Source organism: Varanus komodoensis, unplaced genomic scaffold (genome assembly GCF_004798865.1).
Source record: "Varanus komodoensis strain SLA01 unplaced genomic scaffold, ASM479886v1 scaffold1, whole genome shotgun sequence".
NCBI lineage: Eukaryota > Metazoa > Chordata > Lepidosauria > Squamata > Varanidae > Varanus > Varanus komodoensis.
In genome coordinates, this window is record NW_025335268.1 from 4908741 (window position 1) to 4928879 (window position 20139).

At 41.2% G+C, this 20139-nt stretch overlaps 2 protein-coding genes across 5 annotated transcripts in view; one reads left to right on the top strand and one right to left on the bottom strand.

The window, feature by feature from the left end:
* Window positions 1-9778, top strand: part of IARS2 (isoleucyl-tRNA synthetase 2, mitochondrial) — a 35778-nt gene extending 26000 nt beyond the window's left edge. For both annotated transcript variants that reach the window (XM_044428461.1, XM_044428541.1), the window contains 9 exons: window positions 1296-1404; window positions 1539-1641; window positions 3492-3617; window positions 4469-4600; window positions 6030-6136; window positions 7186-7331; window positions 8068-8258; window positions 9213-9354; window positions 9495-9778. In XM_044428461.1, the coding sequence (XP_044284396.1) occupies window positions 1296-1404; window positions 1539-1641; window positions 3492-3617; window positions 4469-4600; window positions 6030-6136; window positions 7186-7331; window positions 8068-8258; window positions 9213-9354; window positions 9495-9637 (1199 nt within the window). In that variant the 3' untranslated portion in view covers window positions 9638-9778. The remainder of the gene's footprint in view (window positions 1-1295; window positions 1405-1538; window positions 1642-3491; window positions 3618-4468; window positions 4601-6029; window positions 6137-7185; window positions 7332-8067; window positions 8259-9212; window positions 9355-9494) is intronic.
* A 1606-nt stretch (window positions 9779-11384) lies between these two features.
* The window catches only part of RAB3GAP2 (RAB3 GTPase activating non-catalytic protein subunit 2), a 47532-nt gene continuing 38777 nt past the window's right edge, over window positions 11385-20139 (bottom strand). For all 3 annotated transcript variants that reach the window (XM_044428667.1, XM_044428753.1, XM_044428835.1), the window contains 8 exons: window positions 19143-19213; window positions 17776-17811; window positions 16513-16587; window positions 15889-16107; window positions 15194-15283; window positions 14881-15099; window positions 13226-13384; window positions 11385-12385 (listed from right to left, as the gene is read on the bottom strand). In XM_044428667.1, the coding sequence (XP_044284602.1) occupies window positions 12242-12385; window positions 13226-13384; window positions 14881-15099; window positions 15194-15283; window positions 15889-16107; window positions 16513-16587; window positions 17776-17811; window positions 19143-19213 (1013 nt within the window). In that variant the 3' untranslated portion in view covers window positions 11385-12241. The remainder of the gene's footprint in view (window positions 12386-13225; window positions 13385-14880; window positions 15100-15193; window positions 15284-15888; window positions 16108-16512; window positions 16588-17775; window positions 17812-19142; window positions 19214-20139) is intronic.

Consider the following 20139-nt stretch of genomic DNA (forward strand, 5'->3'; position numbering starts at 1 on the left):
TTCCCCACAATTCTGTGCATGTGCACTCAGAAGTAAGACTTATTTTATTCAGCAGGGCTTACTGCAAGTCAGCCTGTGTAGGATTCCACCTTAATAGTGGAAGGCTTTGTCAAATGGAAGGGCGTTCCCCTTTTTATGATTTCTTCCTTTCCTTTGTTTTGTTTTCTTGAAATTCACAAGAAGAATTGATTTACAAAATGGACAGCTTATGATCAGCCCAGATGCCATGGTTTGCAGCTGTTTCCTGTGCGTGCTGTGGCTGGGCTGCCAGATACGCGGAGCCCAGGGCAGTGACTGCAAGGCTACACGGCCAGGGCAACACCCTGCCAATAAAGCAGACGGGGCTGGCTTTGTCCGTGTGTGTGTGGTACCCACTTGGTCAGGAAGGGCATTTCAGTATGCAGTGTAGTAAATCGCTCTCTGGGACCAATGTCACCTTGCACTTGTTGCAGCCAGGCCTAAATAGTACAACTTCCTGAAAGTTGAACAGATAGTGGAAGTCTGTAAAAAGGGGGATTGCAAATACAGTTGTGAAAACTTGAAATGTTGACTTGAGCAAATTTGAGCAAATTTTATCCCCCCCACCCCATCATCTTCACAAGAGTTATAGCTGGTAGACTGAATCTGGGGCATGACCCTGTGGTAGTTTGGTTGAAAGGAGAATGTCCTCACGTTGAGCTTTGGCCACAAAAAGCTTCTGGTTCTTGGTGCATCATATTTTGCAAATATTATAAGCTGTTTGGAAGGTGCTAGTTGAAAAGCAGATATAAATCCACTTAGAAAGCCATACTACACATGTATGGATAGCAAGAAGTTCCTAGATACCCTGCCTGCTCCAGCTTGGCTGGCTGAGGGCAGTTTGAGAATTGTAGGCCTTTCATTCTTTTTGCTCTAAACATGCATAGGATGACATCTTAAATGAAGGATGCCTTCCACCCGACTTCAGGGAGGTTGAGAATTGCGCCTGCCAAAATGCTGCCTTCTCTACTACAAATAGATGCACTCGTGTCCTGGGGCCATATTGAAGCTGACAACTGGAATAAGAGCACCCTTGTTTGTTTACTGGCAAGAGGGTTGTTTGTTTTACAGTGCCTGGTATCTTCAGTTATTGTTCAATCCTTTTAAAATTGCACGTCACGATCTCTGAAAAGTGTTTAGTGCTTTCCTTCTTTCCTTCTTAAAAAGGTATTTGTGTACATTTTGCCATACATCTAACATATAGGTTACATTTTTATATAGTTCACTATTTAAGCAGCAAAATTGTTTTAAAGCTCCTGCTTTCCTTGTGTGTTTAGATGCAGGTGAAAGGGCCGATTTATACTTGGAAGGAAAAGACCAGCTGGGAGGCTGGTTTCAGTCTTCTCTCCTGACTAGCGTGGCAGTGCAAAAAAAGGCTCCGTTTCGGTGAGTTGGCGGTTCTGGAACTAACTATAGCGGGAAACCGTTTGTTTGGGCAACTAGAGCAATACACAATTATCACATGCATTTATTGATGCACAAAGGAAACATTTACTCAGTGAGCGGGGTCTTCATTCCAGGGCTCTCATGGTTCATGGCTTCACTCTTGGTGAAAAGGGAGAAAAGATGTCTAAATCCATTGGCAACGTGGTTGACCCAGATGTAGTCATCAATGGAGGCAGTGTGAGTAATTACACCATTTTCTTCCCAAATCTAAAAAAACAATCCTCAAAGTAGCTCTGGTTGTTTGAAAGGACGGATTTTTAATGTCCTTAATAGTAAAGCTGTCCAGAGTGTGTCTGTTTTTCAGCTGAGCCTCCCTATGTATCTGAAAGCAGCCATGGAAACATGGAGTGCTTTTATTGCTGCTTTCCTTGCCTGTCAGTGCCTGCCCTGTGGGCATGGGAGTGGTCTCCCATGCGCCATTTGGGATCAGCCTGTCACTTTTGTTCAACTGGATCATCTGCGCGTTTATGCCTTTGTATCTCTGTTCTCTGTCCAGCTTTCCTTCAGCTACTCTGGCCAGATTTGTTGTATCCTGAATTTTATTATTTAGTTCATTATTCTTTTGCCAGCGCGGAGAGCTCTCCCAGTAGATAAACAAAGGAAAATACATCATCTGACATGGATTCATACATACAAATAATAACAAAGTTTTAATCAAAGTCATAGCAGTTAAATTTCTCCTAACAAAAATAAGATTATACTGAATTCTGAACCTTTATCATTCCTTTGTGAAAGAGAGTGAGTTACTTTTTCTTTAAAGACATGATTTACTGATCATCCCTTTATGGTTCTAATAATATTAGTTGTGTTCATCATGAAGGCCATATCTCAGGCTCTCATAGAGCAGCCATCAACAGTTCAAGAATTCACTCTCTTCCGCCAATAACTTTGCTGCCATGCAGGCATGTGGATGGAGGAGTCACCCTGAAGGAATAAAGGGCTACAACTCATTCAGCTCCTGGACACCATAACTGTGTGACAAGGTGGACAAGGAGAGGGGACATCTTTGAACTGGGATACAGGACTGGATATCCTAGACAACTTTCCAGCTATTATGCAAAAATATTTTTGCACTGAGTTCTTTGCATCTTTGCTTAATCCTGTGCATGTTGACTGAACTCTTTGTGATTCTGATTTTAATGAATGTGAAGACAGTCCTTCATTTATAGGACCTTCACCAGTTTTGAATCCCCAGCTATTGCTGGATTGGAACTTGCATCATCACCAGCAGGCAAGGAAATGGCTGGGACATGATATGGTTCTAATATTTCTTCCTATTTTCTGTAGTATTTCTGCTTGTTTATAGTAGCATCCAGACAGTAGGTGGCAGTGGTGTCTTAGAGCAGAAGGCAGCTAAATGAAGCTTCCAGAAATAGGGAATTCACTCCTGAGAGAGAGAGAGAGAGAGAGAGAGAGAGAGAGAGAGAGAGAGAGAGATTCCAACAACCAACTGTACCCTGATAAATTGGAATATAGTGTTTCAGTGCATATGTATGAAATGTGTATATATGGTTTCCTAAGAATTACACATAAATTTCAACAAAATCAAACCAAATATCCAAATAAATATCCATATAGTTATAGATAGATAGTTATATGTATAACTGTATAGTTATATATTTTATATAAATATATAGAGATAGCATATGTGTGTGTGTATAGTCCAATTAATCCATTTGCTGGCATCCATTCCGAAAAAGAGATAACAATTGGGTATCACCAAATCATATGGTTAACAGCCATAATTGATGAAATACTTGCTAAATTTCCACCCCATATTCCATTGCAATATCTGAGGAGCACTGATCTGAGTCTGGAGGGAGTTTGGCTGTTTTGCTATGGCTCACCAAACATTCTGGTGCTGTTAAGGAAATGTTGCTTTAAGGAATGTGTTGGTTGTCAGCTTCTCAGCATCATGGCAAAGTGTGCTGTGTAGAGTGAGGTCACAGATACTCATCGTGCTCTTGGCTGGGCAGGCACCAAATACTAAAGGAAGTCCCTCCTACCCCAATCTTGTCAATGCGCAGGACCACAGCACAGAACCTCCCTATGGTGCGGATATCCTGCGCTGGTGGGTGGCAGAGTCGAATGTCTTTACGGAAGTGCTGATTGGACCTGCCGTGCTTAACTCTGCCCGAGACGACATCAACAAGGTAGGAAGCAATAGTGCTGTTCTTCAGTTGGAGCCATTCCAGATTGAGTGCACAGCGAGGAAATCACTCATTTAAGCTTTAGCTGTAAGAGGAATTTTCTGTGGGAACCATGGTACAGTTCTGGGCTACGTATCATAGGATAATAAAATCCTTTGTGATATGTCTGCATTCCGTTGTTTTTTCTACATTTATGGAATTGACAGCTTGTACCTCATGATTTGATATGATCTCAGCACAGGGATTGCAGTGGGTCCCTTAAGGTAGATGAGACGTTAGGACCCGCAATCTCATACATTTCTCTTCCTCCTTAACAGGATACTCTGTTCTTGATGTCATACCGCAACTTTTGCCGCTTGCAGGGATGGGGGAACTATTGGCACAAAGACCAGTCGTGAAGGTGTTAAGGCTTGCCATGCTTGCTTTTGCCATAAAGTCTTGTTCCAGCCCTAGGCCCTGGGCACTCACTCCCTTTCAGCACCCCTTCCTTTTGGGGATCCCTCTGCTGTGCATCACAGCAAGATGCAGCTTTGGGCAGCAAAGAGGAGAAAGGTTAACTTCCATGGAGGTTATGTAGCAGTTTCTTGATGTGATTCCAAACTGCTTTGGGGCCAGGCAGGGCTACTTGGAGTGATTTCCAGACAACTGTGCCCCCTGAATTGCCATACAAACCTTAAGGTGGAAAATTGACAACAGGTGCTTCCAGTGTTCTCCATACTCTTTTAAAATTAGAAACATAATCAATGTTCTTTTGGTTGTATCTGATGGCAAAAGCTTATTAAACAGTCCCTCCTGTACCACAAGGTTATGAGGTGCCATTTTGCTTAATGCACATTACTTTTTGGTTGCAATAGCTTCGGAATACTCTCCGGTTTGTGTTGGGCAATCTGGCTGGCTTCAATCCAGAAGTGGACTCAGTCCCTACATCCGAAATGTATTTAATTGACCAGTACATGCTCCACCTGCTGCAAGGCTATGCAAACAAGGTAAGCAGTGGGAACGTGGTGCTAGTAGATACTCCTGTAGCAGCAAAACTGTGGGCTTGTGAGTTCTGATTTTACTCCAGTTTGATAAATTGGACTAACTTGTTACTTAGATTATGCTTCAACAAGAGATATTTGTGGGATGACATTTTTCCATAATTGCCAGTTTGGAGTCTAAGAGACATCTCTTTAGCATAGCTCCTGATGGCAACAGGCTTATATGTGTTTTTGGATACAGTATTTGATGCAGAGAGATTTTCAGAGATATATGAAAAAAGGTGGCCACAATTCATCCAAGGTATTTCCTGTGTATATGAGCAAACCAGAGCTACTTGGGCCATTTTTTCCTCTAGCAGTACTTTTGCCTTTAAATCTTGCAAGTCAACAATTCCACTTTCTAAGAAATCTCCCTGTTTATCAGGAGCTATGCTGTTAGAACTTCCTTAAACAATGCTGCTTGATAACTTGGCACAGGCAGTGCTCCAAAGCATGAAGGGGCACACCTAACCTGCTGCTCACCACAACATGGTGTCTTCAACAACTTCTTAAACACGGTTGTCATCTGTATTTCATGAGTGGACCCACTGGAGCCGAGGGTCAGCCTAGATGTCCAGGGAGACCCCTTCTGATTCGCTCTGTTTCTTTTTCTACATTTCCCATCTTCATGAGTGAAGCAGGAGTGGGCAAAGCCATTAAGGTTCATGAAGGGGGTCGGAATCACAGATTGCAATGGATGGGCAGTTGAGGATGAAGGCAGCTCATGAAAGGGGTCTGCTGTAGCAGAAGAGAAATAATTACAGTTCTTGGTTAGCCTGCTGGCCAGGCCAGAAAAGGTAGCTGCCCCCCACTCCAGTGGGCAAGCAGCATGTGCAGTGGTTGTCTGCAGCCGGCCGGGGACCAAGACTCTCCCACCCCACCCAGCTCCTCTGTCCCTGCTCAGTGTGGAGTGCTTGCTGGGCCCACTATTGGCCTTTCGTGGCCACGGCTCTCCAGGTAACTTGGCCACACAACTGTAAATGCCCAGCCTTCCTCCCAACTTTGAGGGTCATGGGGCTGCTGGGTGACTGCCCCAGCCGTGCAGCTTCCAGGAAGGAAGTGTGGGTGGCTGTTTATGGTGGCCAGAGGACACCACCCTTGCCATAGTCAGCAGATTTATGGAAGTTTAGTGATACAACAATGAAAAGGATGAATGCAGCATGCAAAACCCTTTAGTCATTCTTGATGCCTTTTTTCTTATCATGGCTTGTTGCCACTACTATTCATTTGCACAATAGCTATTCAAGCCAGTGGGTAGCAACAGGCCAGACTTAATGCACACTTAAATTTCCCAGTCTCCTCTCTTCTACAGTATCACCCTCCTTCTGTATTCTACTTCTGAATTGTTATTACTTGCATCTTTATAAACTGTTTTTCTTTGTACATTATTCCAAAGGTTACACAGGCCTACAAAGAATATGACTACAGCAGAGTCATCCGATTACTGCAAGCCTTCCATGCTAGGGAGTTGTCTAGTTTTTACTTTAGCATAGTCAAAGACAGGTATGTGCACTAACTACTCTTTACTACCATGATCCTCATAGCCCTGATTACTAGGTTAAGGAAGCTTGTTTTTAGGAAGTAGGGTGGAGTTTATTTATATCTAATCTATTTAAATCACTAGTAAGACTTGATTTAAATCATGATTTTGCATGCATTCTTGCCTTACCCATAAGTAGAAAAACTTCATTAAAATATTCCCATCCTGAGTCTTTTGTATAGCCTGCTGCCATTATAGCTTTTCTCCTCCAGGGAAAGAATAAAACGATAAACCTCAAGCTATACACAAAAAAGATCTAAAGACTTGTGGAGCATTCTGCTTAAAAGGTTTCACTTTCAGTTTTACTGCTTGCCCCTCCCGCCTCACACTTCACTTCTTGAGTAGATTTATTGCATTCTCAACAATCTTCTTCTATTCATTGAATTTTTTGAAACTTAGCACTTAAGAGATAAGGGGTTGATTCTGTGTACATAGATTGCAAAGGAACAGTGGGTTTAAGGTCTTTTTTCAATGCTGTATAATTATTTTATAACATTTTTGTGTGAAGAAGAGGCATGTGATCTATGCAGACATGTGATCTCTCCTTAGATTTTTTTCCTCAAAAAAATTATTTTTAAAAAATCCAATATAAATTGCAAAAATTCAGTTTAATTTTTAAAAATCTTTTTTTAATATAAAAAATCACCAATTTTTATCCACCCTCTTAGGAAGCCTCAGAATGATAAAAGCATGCTGCATATTGCTTGCCAGTGGGAGAGGTTCTCTTTTTGGTGACCATGACCTCAGGTGTGCAAATGATGGGTGAAATGGGTGCCGCTGTGGTTAGGGGCCTGCAGAAGGTCTGTGATCCTGCCCCATAAGCACTTTCAGTCCAACAGTGCCCGAGAGATTGAGAGAGAGAAAGTTCATTATGTATGCCCAACTTGGTTGCCAGTCCCAGGCTAACTTCCTTTTCTTTTGTTGCCTGCCAAATGCTAAACTAAAAATGAAAATTATTAGACTAAAATGGCATCACATGGCTGTAAGTGTTCCATTTGCACCTCAATTTCAGACTGTATTGTGAAGAAGAAAAGGATCTTAAACGCCGTTCATGTCAAACAGCCTTAGCAGAAGTTTTGGACACGGTGGTTCGTTCTTTTGCACCACTCCTACCACACCTGGCAGAAGAGGTATTCCAGTATCTTCCCTATCGGAAAGGTATGAGAGCTTTCAAGGCAGTAAGAACTTTGAGGCTTGCAACCAAATTATTCCTCACATAGGAGAAGCCTTAATAGTACAAAGTGCTGCATTTATTCAGAATTGGGTGTACTGCTTAGAGGGAGCCCTCCTTGAAGGAGATTAGGAGGGTAGTTATCTGGAGGAGGGCCTTCTCTGTGGTGGCGCCCTGATTATGGAATACGCTCCCCAGAGAGATTCGCCTGGTGCCAACTCTTCTTTCTTTTTGGCACCAGGCGAAAACCTTTTTATTCTCGCTCTTTTAATGTCTAATTGGTTTTAACGTGTTTTATACTGTATGCTGTGCTATTTTAATTTCTGTTTTACTTGTTTGTTGTAAACAATTCTGAGACGCTAGTATAGGGACAGTTTAAAAGCTATAAACAAACAAGCAAACAAACCCCTGAAAACTGAGCCAAAGCACATTCTGCCCCAGGAATGTAAATCTTCTTTCCAAGCATAGAAATCTAATCCATGATATGCATACTATTAGATAATCCAATCATTAAAAAAATTGGAAAGGGACCTCAAATGATTATAGATAAAGGCAAGTCTTTGCTATCTGATATACTGATTCTCCAGATTTTTCAGTGATTGATTAAAAATAAGCAAACATTTAATCGGCAGATTTCAAAGTAGCTAGCAGCGTTCTGTGCTCAAAGGTATTACAGAGCTATTAGATGTATTAGATATTGACCTTTTTGTTTCCCTTTGCAAGAGTCAGACAGTGTGTTTCGCACTGGATGGATGAATACAAGCCCTGTATGGAAGAAACCAGGCCTTGAAGAAGCAGTAGAAGGAGCATGCGCAATAAGAGATGCTTTCCTTGGCTCCATTGCAGGCAAAAACGCTTTGCAGTATCAAGTAGTCCTTGCAATTGAGCCTGGACTGCTTTTTGAATTAATGGAGGTAAGCAGGAAAGTCAGTATTAAGTATATGTTAATATATGTTAATATAAACTCCAGGCTACATCTTCAATGTCTAATATTCACTAAGTAGTCCTAGAACATCCCTTGCTAGGAAATTAAACTACACAGAATTTTCAAAAATTAGTAGAAATGATAAGCAACCCTAGACATTGTTGTACATTACAACAGCAAATGATAATGTAACAGAAATGTTAACAGAAACATGATGTAAAATCTGCTGAATGTCTCTAAGGACAGAAATACGGTGATTGCAGAGAGCCTACAAAGCATTAGACCTACCTAGGGCTTATCCTATCTTTCAGTCTTCAGTTCTGAAAGCATTGTGGTTTTCCTGATGCAGCACAATCTAGACACAGTTTGGTCCTACTAGTTGTGTAGCTGCCTTCTATACACTCCTAGAATACGATGTATCAGTAGAAATGCATTTAGAAGTGGAAACAGCATGTGGGGGTGGGAACCAGCATTAAAAAGGTCCAGACCATCAGGTCCATTGACAGGGTCAGGCTGGTTAAGTTGTTTTCTGGCCTCCTGGGCCAGTCTGTCAGCCAGAGTAAATCCTTTAAACAATCCTGCTGGCAGAGCAAACAGCTAGTAGAGACTGGACCAGTGAGCTTCCATGCAGCCTGAAGTGCCTGATCCTGCCTAATCTTGGAAGCTAAGCAGGGTCAGGCCTGGGCAGAAGTGGGATGGGTGACTTGAGTGTATGCTTCTATGATTATTGCTGTCAACTGCCTAGAGAGCTTTGGCTATGGGCAGTATAAAAATGTAATAACAACAACAACAACAACAACACCAGATAGCAAGTACATGAGTTTTCTCTTGATCAAAGATTGTCATATGCTGTTTGCTTGTACTGCGGCTTCCCTAGCTATAGCCCTTTTTTCAGTATACCCATTTTTACAACTAGTCAGTTCTGACAATCAGTTATCTCCAGGTGCTGCAACATGAGGAGTGTTCTAGTACATCTCAGCTAAATGAAATAATGATGGCATCACAGACCACACTGCTGACTGAACTACCTAGAGATGTGGATACCGATGACATAATTAAAGGGACATTTCTGATAAACTTAGAAGGTACGTATAGAAGGAAATTCCTGTTCATTCTAAGTAGTGTTCTATATTTGGGCCAGATTATAACCAGATGTCTCCTGGGTAGAATTGCTGATGATGTCCCTACAAATGTTAACTCATTCTTTTTTGTTTTTTGCTAATAGGTGGTGATATCCGAGAAGAATCATCCTATAAAGTCGTTGTTTTACCAGCTACCAAATCGAAATGCCTCCGCTGTCGAAGATACACTGCTGATTCAGCAGAGACACCATGTGCACGTTGCATGAAAATACTTGGTGGGAAATGATGTGTGTTCAAGCAACAGTCAAATCTTGAAGTGTGTTCTAAGCAGTTATGATATACTTGGACAACCTAAAGGACTGTAGTAATGGTGTGTAAATACTTAAGCTTGTACATGTAATAAAATGCTTATCAGGAATTCCTTTCATTCTTGTTATACCCTTATACATTTTTTCTTAGCTTAACATGTAGTTATTTGTCATAATTTAACTTTCTTGTAGAAATGAGGGGAATTCAAGTACATAAATGGACACAGATCTGTTTCAGGGTTTGCCTGAATATCTCCTTTGACAGAGCATTCAGCTACCTTACGTAAGCAGGAAAATTTCCTCTGGACTTTAGTACTGGGTTGGTGCAGCTTTATTGCTGGCTGTAGGATTGCATGCTCTTACCCTACAGAGAACACTAACAAGCTTCACTCCTTGGCTTGCATTACCACAGAGAAAAGGAGGATTACATACATGTGTGGAACTGACCACTCGATTAGGATTAAACATTCTGTCCATTGCCCTCATGATCAAAGGTCATCTGAGCTTACACATGAGACAAACTCAGTCCTAGTACAGCTAGATATGAAAAAAACAGTCAGGTCATGAGGTTAGTGCTACCTAGGACGAGTTTTTACAATTAATCTTTACTACTTCAAGATTCATGCAGCTGCACAGAGGACAGACATGGTCCTTTCCCATTCCTGCTACTGAACACCAGAACAGCCATGCTGGTCCAGCGGTCCACAGCATCAGTCAGGCAGGATGAATGCAAGCCCTCGGCCTGTGCAAGCTTTTCATCAGCTGGTGTGTGCAGGCAGGCCACCTTTGGTGAGAAAAGGAGCACACAGCCAGTAACGCTAGTAGCCACAGACAGTCCATGCATCTCTCCAATTCCTCTTGAAGGCCATCTGGATTTGTGACCATCGCTACTTCCCATAGCAAGTGAAGTCCATAATTTATACATTGCATGAAATAATATTTTCTCTTGTACGTCCTAAACTCTTCCCCAATCAGCTTCATCAGATGACCCTGGTTTGACTGTTATGGGAAAGGGAAAAAGTCTCCTTTTCCATTTTCTCAATCCTGTGCATAACTTCAAACACCTGTTTCATGTCTCTCACTCACCTCTTTTCCAAACTGAACATTCCCAGTTTTTGCAGCTCCTCCTCTTAGAAGAGTTGCTCTGGCTCTTTGCTCTTTTTGTTGTTCTTCTCTGTATTTTTTCTAACTCAGTAATGTCCTTATTGAGGTGAGATGACCATAACTGAACACAGTACTCTTTAAGTGCAGTTACACCAAGGATTTGTACAAGGGGAGTAAGATTTTGGCAGTTCTACTCTGTTCCCAATTAGCATGGATTTTGTCTATTTCACAGTGTTCATGCACTGGGCTGATAGTTTCACTGGGCTACCCACTACCACCCCAAGATCCCTTTCTTGCTGTGTCACTGCTAGTTCTGATCCCATCAGTGTGTACCTGTAATTGGGATTACATTTAGGTGAAGTGTTCCTACCTGCTTGAATACCTCAAGTTAGGAAGAATTCGCCTAATTGTTGCCCTAATTCAGGTATGTGGAAGGTATTTTCACATTTTCCCTACCATCTCAGGCTTGTTTTGCATACCATACTCAAATGCCCTCTTCAAAACCTGTTCCAACTTATCTGTGGGAAATGTGACTATTTGAATAAAGACTGTAGACAGAGATTATTGAACCAACCCCCCCCCCCCAAAACTGGCGTACAAGACACAAAGCATACCACAGAAGAATGTCAATTTTAACTTTAATGCTTCATATCTTGGACAGCTGCGTATAGAAAGCAGGTATTTCAACACAGGGAGTCTAGTGTTACACACAATTTACAATATTTTTACAACAGACTGTACAACAACAGAAGTTGTTACAAAAAAGACTAATGTTTCTACAGAACTTGATCAGCTTCAGTTAGAGTCCTGATTTCTTTTTTGATAACTTATCAAACCATCTAAGAGTCAAAATCATTTTTCAGTTTCTGCCATGATACTTCCTTCTAAAAGTGGACCTGCTCTCTTCTCCCAAGAAGCATTCTTGGTTTTTAGAGAGGAGTAACTGCTAGCACAACTGCCACTTGGCCTACCATGATGGGAAGAAGCAGCCCTTTAATGCCACAAGCAGCTTCCTCATTGCTAAAGTAGTCAAGCTACCAGTTTGAAAACCAGAAGCATTACCTAAGCATATGGGAGGGGGGGAGGCTCTGTTTTCTTAGCTTCTGATTAAATTCATGTCATTTTAATGTTTAAAAAGCAGCAGTTTTATCTTAAGCATATGAAAAATTCTTAATGTGCTGACTTGAACAGCATCAAAGCTGTTCTTAAACCTAAACTACTACACAAATGTTTAAGAGTTAAAAATAAATATTTAGGGTTATAGACAAATATACAAAGGTGAAAGACTGCTGGTCTTACCTACCACAGTAAGGTAGAACTTCACATGGATACCGCCTCATAAAATTCTGAAGTTGTTTATAAAAGTCATTTAGAATACTTTCCTCTAGATGCTTGTGCTTCTGTATGTACAGAAGCCATGCACTTAACTTAGTGGAGAGAACGGTGTGAAACTATCAGCAGAATTGATAAAGCTACCATCATGACATGGCTTCCACTGCCTCAATTAGATTCAAGGCAACGCTGTACTGCCCATGGTTTTCTGGCAAGTGTTCTATCACTTTCTCCACCAGTTTTTTAGTTGTGGTAATTGGCACATCTACATTTTGAAGATCCTGTGGGTCCTGTAGAGAAGAGGAAAAAAACCTTCAATTATTCATCAATAAGAGCCAATTTTAAGTTACTTTTCCAAGCAACAATGGAATAGAGAATTTTAGACTAAAGATTCCAATTTTGTGCAATATTTTTCAGGGATGTGTAATGGTAACTGTGTATTCATAGTTGCAATAACAATTCCTGTACTAATACTTGACAACAAGTTCATTTTGGACTCTTGAAAATGCAACACTGCTGCTTTAAGTGCAGCTTTCATGAATCAGGCGTCCCCCAAATGTGCTAGACTGGGAATGACTGTGTGGGCTGGGAGTGATAGAGGGTCTTGGTCCCATTTGCTTGCAATCATAAGGCAGCACCACTGAACCAAGCAGGAATTAATTCAAAATTAAAGGAAATCCTACAACCAATTGTACGATTCCGCCGAGATTGCTATTTGGCAGCTGCTGCTGCTTTTTTAAGGAAGATAAAAAGAGTTCTGAGAGAAGCCAGACTATGCATCTGATTCCTATTTACTTCTGTGTTCACACAATGCAAGGCAGAATGTGACTTGTTTTTTTCAAGAAATAGACGCAAAGCATATCTCCAAAATCTAAATCTGCATCAAAGTCCAGATTTCCTGCCACATAGCATGCATTGGCTAAATATTAACTGTTAGCCACTGTACCAAAATAAGTGGAGTGTTCAGTGGTGAGAACAGGGGAGATTCTACAATTTTTCAGATGTAAAATGCTTTTGTAAATATCAGAACTGTTATGCTGTACTAAGAAAATGGAAATACTACATTAGGACCCTATTTCGTATTGTGCTCTTTGGTGAAAATGATCTGTTTTCAGTCCAAAGGAACTTGCCATAGCTTTAAGCCAAGTGCAGAGTGTGGGTGGCAGCCTGGCAAGCAGCTCCATGCCTTCCTTGGTCTGGGTATGCAGCAAGGCGTAAGCCAGCCTCTGTCCCGTCAGCACCAGTAGCTGAGATGCAAGGACTTCTTTGTCGTGTACTTGAAGAATGGCCTGCATATCAGAAAACATGTGAACACAGCCAGTTGTAATCCGAGACCTACTATACATATATCCAGAGAATGCCTTTTTTCCTGTAGAGCCCACATTCACAAGAAACAGTTGTACCGAAACATTTTGCTGCCTATGAAGATGCAGCGAATACACCCCACCCTGGATGCACTGTACTCCCAGGGCAGGCAACTGTTGTCTTGCAGTGAAACTACTATCCAGATCAGGTGGTTTTCCACCTGAAAACAAATAGTGTTCTTAGGCAATTATCACGCTGCAAAATACGCACATGTAGCAATGTTCACGGCTGCCCCTCTATTTGACTGGATTGCCCTCAGATAAAGACAGGATTGCTACTTTCTACCCTTGCCCCTTGTGCAAACACAGGCACACACACTATTACCCAAGGCTGTACCATACTTGCTGGTATATTTATTCATGCACATTGATCTCAAGTTTAAGACTTTGCTCTGTTGCCAGCATGGTGCAGTGCTTAATGGCAGCCTTGGGCAGGAAAAAACTCGGGCTGAAATACTCCCTGAGTCACCAAGCTCACTAGATGGCCACTGTTCAGTTGCTACTTGTCAGCCTACCCTACCTCAGGGAGTTGCTGTTAGCATAAACATCAGCAAAGGAAGAGCCACTCAGAATAAACATGTGATTTTATAAAAAATAATATTTCTAACAGTTCAAAACAAGTCTCCCTAACATGCAAAGTTGTTAGTTGTACATGGCCTGGTTCCTTCCTGGTCATGGGCATCAGTGGTGAGATGCACTGCCCACCCCACTTGGAGATAAAGGCTGTAATTCTATAAACAATTGACCTGAATGGGCCTTATTTCTGAATTGGCAAGCTTAGGATTGTGTTCTAAACTTCTTTCACTACCCGCCCCTATCACTTGTCTTCAGACGGCTGTAAGGCACAAAGGACTGCAAATGTTAAGCATGGGCAAGTGTGGATTTTCCAGGTAGTCCAGTTCTAGCAGAATGGCATTCAGGGTGTCCTTTGCATGGCTGCTGTGTTAAAGAAAGGTGGGGAGAGGGACAAACTGAGGGGTGAAGACTAACCCTGCCCCTTCCCAAGCACAGCAGCAGTAAATGGAGTAATAGCCACATGCAGCTGCCACTGAGCCCTGGCTGAGCTGTGTTTCTTTCCACGAGAGAAAGATTTGAAGAGAATCCCAGCAAGATTTGAACAGCCACTCGGTGCAGTTGAACTTGGAAGGAAGGCCAGCAGGTGGACATCCCTCCACACCAAGGACACATTGTGGAGGGGTGCCTGGTGGCAGCAGCAGACGCATGGAGGAAGCAGTGGCCCAGGAGCAGCAGTGAAGTGAATTCCTGCCCAAGGGTGGCTATTTCCTGCAGCTAAATCCAAACAAGTTCCCATCTACTAGTGGGATCTAACGAAGTGCCTGAAGTTCTATAATGCATCCTGTTGCTAGTCACTCTGCTGTTGTGCTAAAGACAACACAAATTGCCACATGCAGTCTTTTTACCTCTTCTCCAAGTTGATCCAGGCCGTAATTATACAACTCACACACATAGTGCCGTTTGATCACATCCTCGGTGACCTGAAGGTGCTGCGCCAAATCCAAAGCCAGGGCTGGCCAGTCTCTGTCTTTCACCGACAGAACCACCAGTTCTGCTGGGTTGTTTTTTGTTTTCTGGGAAGATGACTGGGCTTGTGCCACTGCGCTCACTAGTTTGGTTAAGAACTTTTGGAAGAAAAAAAGGCAACCATGTCATAGCAGTTTGTGTTAGTTTACAAAGGCACAACTGATACCAATTTCCTCCAAGAATTTAACTTACTTGTTGCCTCGTAGACAGCAGAGCTGGATCCACATCCCCACTAGGTAGCAACTGAATTGAAGTCAGGTCTTTGAAAAAGGCATTTTTACCCTGCATGGAAGGAATGCAACAATACACTATACATACGTACATATAATAATTGTGGGCAGGGACTAAGGTAAGCCTGCTACTCACACACAGAAGACAATTTCTTTTCCTCTGAGTATTCTATTCTCAGAAAAGAACATCGAGAGCAAACAGACATCAAGAAGGGGAACATTTTCACATTTCAGATAAATGAAATTATATGGAAAATTTGAATGGAAAATGTTTCCAATACACATAAATGCCAAGCAAAAAACTTCACATGGGCAGCTATTGCATGCACTTTACCTATGCATTTGGTATTAGTTTCTACTTGGGACTGTCTAAGACAAAACAGTTCTGCACACTATTGTAAGCTGATGGTAGACAAAACATGGCCCTGCATCTAAAGAACCACAGGTATTGGTGTTTCTGATTTTCTAGGTGCAGCTACTTGAGTTGCATCATTTCAAGAAGAATGAAGACAGCCCTGCTGGCTAGATTTGAACTTGGTCTTCCAACTGCTCACACTATCCAACATAAATGAACATGCATTTCACAGTGACAGGCTGATTTTAAACCCCTTGTAAGTTAAAGGGCAGGAAGGCACTGGCAGACTTTTCTAGACATACCTTACTATCAAAAAGAGAGAGGGGCTTCACACTCTTCAGTGAAAACTTCATGATTCCATAAAGAACAGTACAGAGCACAGACTGGTGTTCAACCAGAGGGTAATGGATGTGTTTTTGTTCAAGAGCTAGCTCCACCAGTGAGATCTGTCCCTCCACAGACACCCAGGCATCTTCTGTGTCCAACACAGGAAGCTGCATTTCATCACTCCGCACATCAGCCTGATGTAGTAGAGGAGAGAAAAATGTCAACATTTTAAAAGTAACTGCCATCTAATGCAATTAACCATGTTCAAAGCTATCAGTGTCTTTATTATTAAAGATGAGAAAGCAGAAATCAAGGCGTTCCACCTGCAAAACTACAGAATTTCAAAGGAATCGAAAAAAAATTAGAACAAATTAAAAGCTACAAGGTAGCTAAACATTTCTGCATTACCGTGTTAGCCTTGTCTTTCCGGAAAAATCCAGAAACATTCCTTCTGAAGAGAGGAAAGGACCTTCATGGTACAGAAACATTGATTTCCTCTCCCTTGCAGACAAATTTTGTTTCAACATGCCTAGATACAGGAGTCATTTTTCACCACTTAAAACTACATGACATTTGGAAGTAGGGTTCAGATTTGTTACCTCCATCAAAGTGTGAAGAAGATCCAAACAAGAGCCAAGAAAACAAGTCATTGCACTGTCACTCATTCCTACGTCCTACATTTAAAAAGAAAATGTTAGTCTGCTAGTATTATTTTTCTCCTTAAAACATTTTAACATATTTCTGGTTTGCAGGATGGAAGAGATTGTGTTCATACTAAACTGATTACAATCAACTTAGATATAAATATCTGAACATCTGACAAATGCAGATAATCCATGTGCAACACACATTTTTAAATAATATACATGAAGATCATGACACTTCCAACTCAGTTTAATATATTCATTACCCAAAAGACCTCCTTGATGAAACTAAAAAAGTAATGATAATGAGGAATTGGCTCTACAGATGAAAATTTACTTCCTCAAGATTTTCACTATAATTCATATAGGTCAATTAAATTTAGCTAAAATTCAAATTAAATATAGGAGCAAAATGTTCAATATCAATCCTAATGAAATTATTTTCAAGGGGAATATTCCCTAGCCAGCTAAAATTAAATAAAAAAAGATATACCCCATTATTCAAATGCTTTGTTAAAAGCTGAATGTTTTAGAATTGTAAAGAGATGAAAATTGCTCCTTTATTAAAAACTGCCTATTTATTGAAATGAATGGGTAATAAAAATGATCTGGGTTTTAAATGTAAGATAACTATTGGCCAGAAGGGCTTTAGTCCTCCATAATACCCTGAAACTAACCTTAAAATGGTAATTGTGGAACCAGGAATTTAATTTTCTTCGGACTTATAATTTTCCTCTCTCTCTCCCTCTTTCCTTCAACCGCCCCCCACACACAATATATAAAATTGAAACTGTCTACAATATGGCATTTGTCTGACAAAGTGGACCATAGCTTATGCAAAAACAGTTGTTTAAGGTGCCATAAAACTCTTCAACGCACAGTACTAGTGCAAAAACAAAAACAAAAGCAGAAGGAAACATGATGAATACATGTGAAACCATTTGCAGTTGTCTAGGTTTCAGGAATGCTTAGATTTATCATAGTTGAGGGTTAAAGTAGACAAGAACAAGTAAGTTGGCAGGTCTTTCTTCCTAAAAGTTAATAGAATGGTGGAGCATGGAAAATTTAAAGACTAGAAGAGCTGTTAGTAGGAGTGGGCAACAGAACCATGATCTTAGTCTGAACCGACAGAAATCACCCTTTTCAGCTTAGCGCAGTCATCAGATGTACCATTTTTACACATTCCTTCAATAATTAAATAATTTTAAAATGACTTGCCCGTCTGCATAATCTGTCCTTTGGTGCTTTTCCAACCTATAATGGAAAAGTATCCTAGTTAAGCATAAGAATCCAGTCAGATAGAAAAGTAACCACTACCAGTAACTGCTCTGGCCCCATCTGCAAACGCTGGTGATGTCTTCCTTTTTCTTCTGTCTCCCATCAATTTTTACAAAATGTAAACAGGAGAGATGTTATTCCACCAGATTGCTTTTCAAATGCTTTGTTTCCAGCTGACCTTTGTTCATCAGAACAGGAATACTTCTCTTCATCTGTGATAAATTTGGTTTTCATGAGCTGCTGAGCTGGCATAGGCACCCAAGCCCTGTCATATTCCAGAGCTGGACTGCCAAGGGATTCTTAGCCGTTGTCAACTGCTACGTGGCTGAAAAAGCTCATCTGCTGAAATTCTTCTCTCCAAAAACAACTGAAGGTCCAACTTCAGGCAGGGTGCCAGCAGCCTCAGACAACAGCATTCCAATCTCGTGAAAGGCTTAGCAACTTGTTATTTCATTTTATTAGCAATTTCATTTTTTAATCCCAGGGAGACTTGTTTGTGTGATTTTCCGATTCAGGGGCCAAAATAAATGGACTATATTAGAATATATTTTTAATGGAGGGCTGACTTGTTATTCTAACCACTAGCACAGCTGTCCCTGTTCATTTTGCCCTAACCCTTCATATACACCTGACCATCACCTGAGCAATGTAGCGCCTTAGGTTTGCTCAAGCTAAGCTTACTTGTAACAAAACAGTTTACTTGTTCCTTTGCCGGTCACGAGGGCTTCAGTAATGAAGTGATTTATGTGTAGTTGTGACAAGGCTCAGGGTACTATGGTAAATGGTTCCCCTATTTCCCAGGATTAGAGCACTGCTTCAGATTTTTGAGGTACAATATTCAGAGTGGCAACAAAAGACAACTGCAGGGTGACAACATTAGATAAAGCTCTGCAGGCAAATGGTTGCTGAAAATTGAAAAATACAGGCTCTTCAAAAGTAGGGGCTAGTCTACAATAAACAAAGGAAGCTGACTTCTGAAGTATTAATACTGGCCTCTTTTCAACTTCATCATTAAATCAAGCTGAAATAAAATCATGCAAATAATGGCAAGGAATGTGTTTCAAATACAACTGCAATATATATCCAATTAATCTGTTAAGTATAGTTAAAAAGGTATACCTATCGAACTCAATGACCACTGAAATCTGAATGTAAGTACTTGTAAAAGCTACAGATGGCAAGCTTATTCTGAGAAGCATCTTCCCTCCTCCTTTGGCACAGGCTCTTTTGCGCCCTCTCGTTCTCGCTCGTTCTCTCACACACACACGCACGCACGCACGCACGCAGAAGCTATAACTCAGTATTACCTTGTCCATTAAGTAGGTAGCAGCAGAAAGTCCTTTCACTATAAATGTGTTCCACATCATTAGAGCAATTCCTGAAAAGAAGTTACAGGAACTTAAGATCCAGTACATGTAATATAAAGATGTGTTTTGTTAGGCACATACTCATTGGATAAGAAGGTGCATTCCTCGTGGAATTGGCTTCGGACAGTATGAGTAGAGTGTTAGCAACAACAAAAACTTCTGTCAGTGAAAGTTTGCGAACAAACACAAACTTCCACAGATCAATGGTACTCACCCCATAATAAGTACATAACTGAATGTAAATTACATTCATAAATTACAGCCATAGCTGGGGACTCCTGACCATGCATGCCAGATTGATAAGCCTGGGGCCAGCCGCTCCACCTTACCTTGGCAGGCTGCACCACATGCTAAACCACCCTGCAAACAAACTACAACGTGTCACAGAACAATCTACTGTGTGCACAACAGACAGCCAGACTCACTTGGCTTCTTCTTCCCCTTGGTCTTCTAGAAACTATCCCAGCGTCCTTTGTAGTAGAGCCCAGCATGTCTCCCATTCCCCAGTCCACCTGTCGCCCTTTCCATATGCTGACTTTTGGTTTTCTTTTTTAAATTTTCATAACCTTAAAAATGTGCAATTGGGATCACACTTTTTATTTTTGGCCCGAGAAAGCTGCATTAAAATGTTCATAAGCTTTTATTACTATGTGTGGTGTCAGTTTTTCACAAGAGGGCATTCTTATGGCTGTCAGGTATGTATAGTCTTGACTGGTCAATTTCGCTGGAGCAGGGAATACATGTTCTAATTCTTTGGAGCAGTTAATAAATATACATATAACACCATTTCTCTGTTCCTTCTGACAGCTAAAACATGGAAGGAAATTGGCCAGGCAAACTGCACGTATCTGAGAGCTGGAAGAGCATACTTGCGAGAGGTCACCACAACCAACAGTAACAAGAACAATAAAAATAAGAACACAATTATGCAATTCTC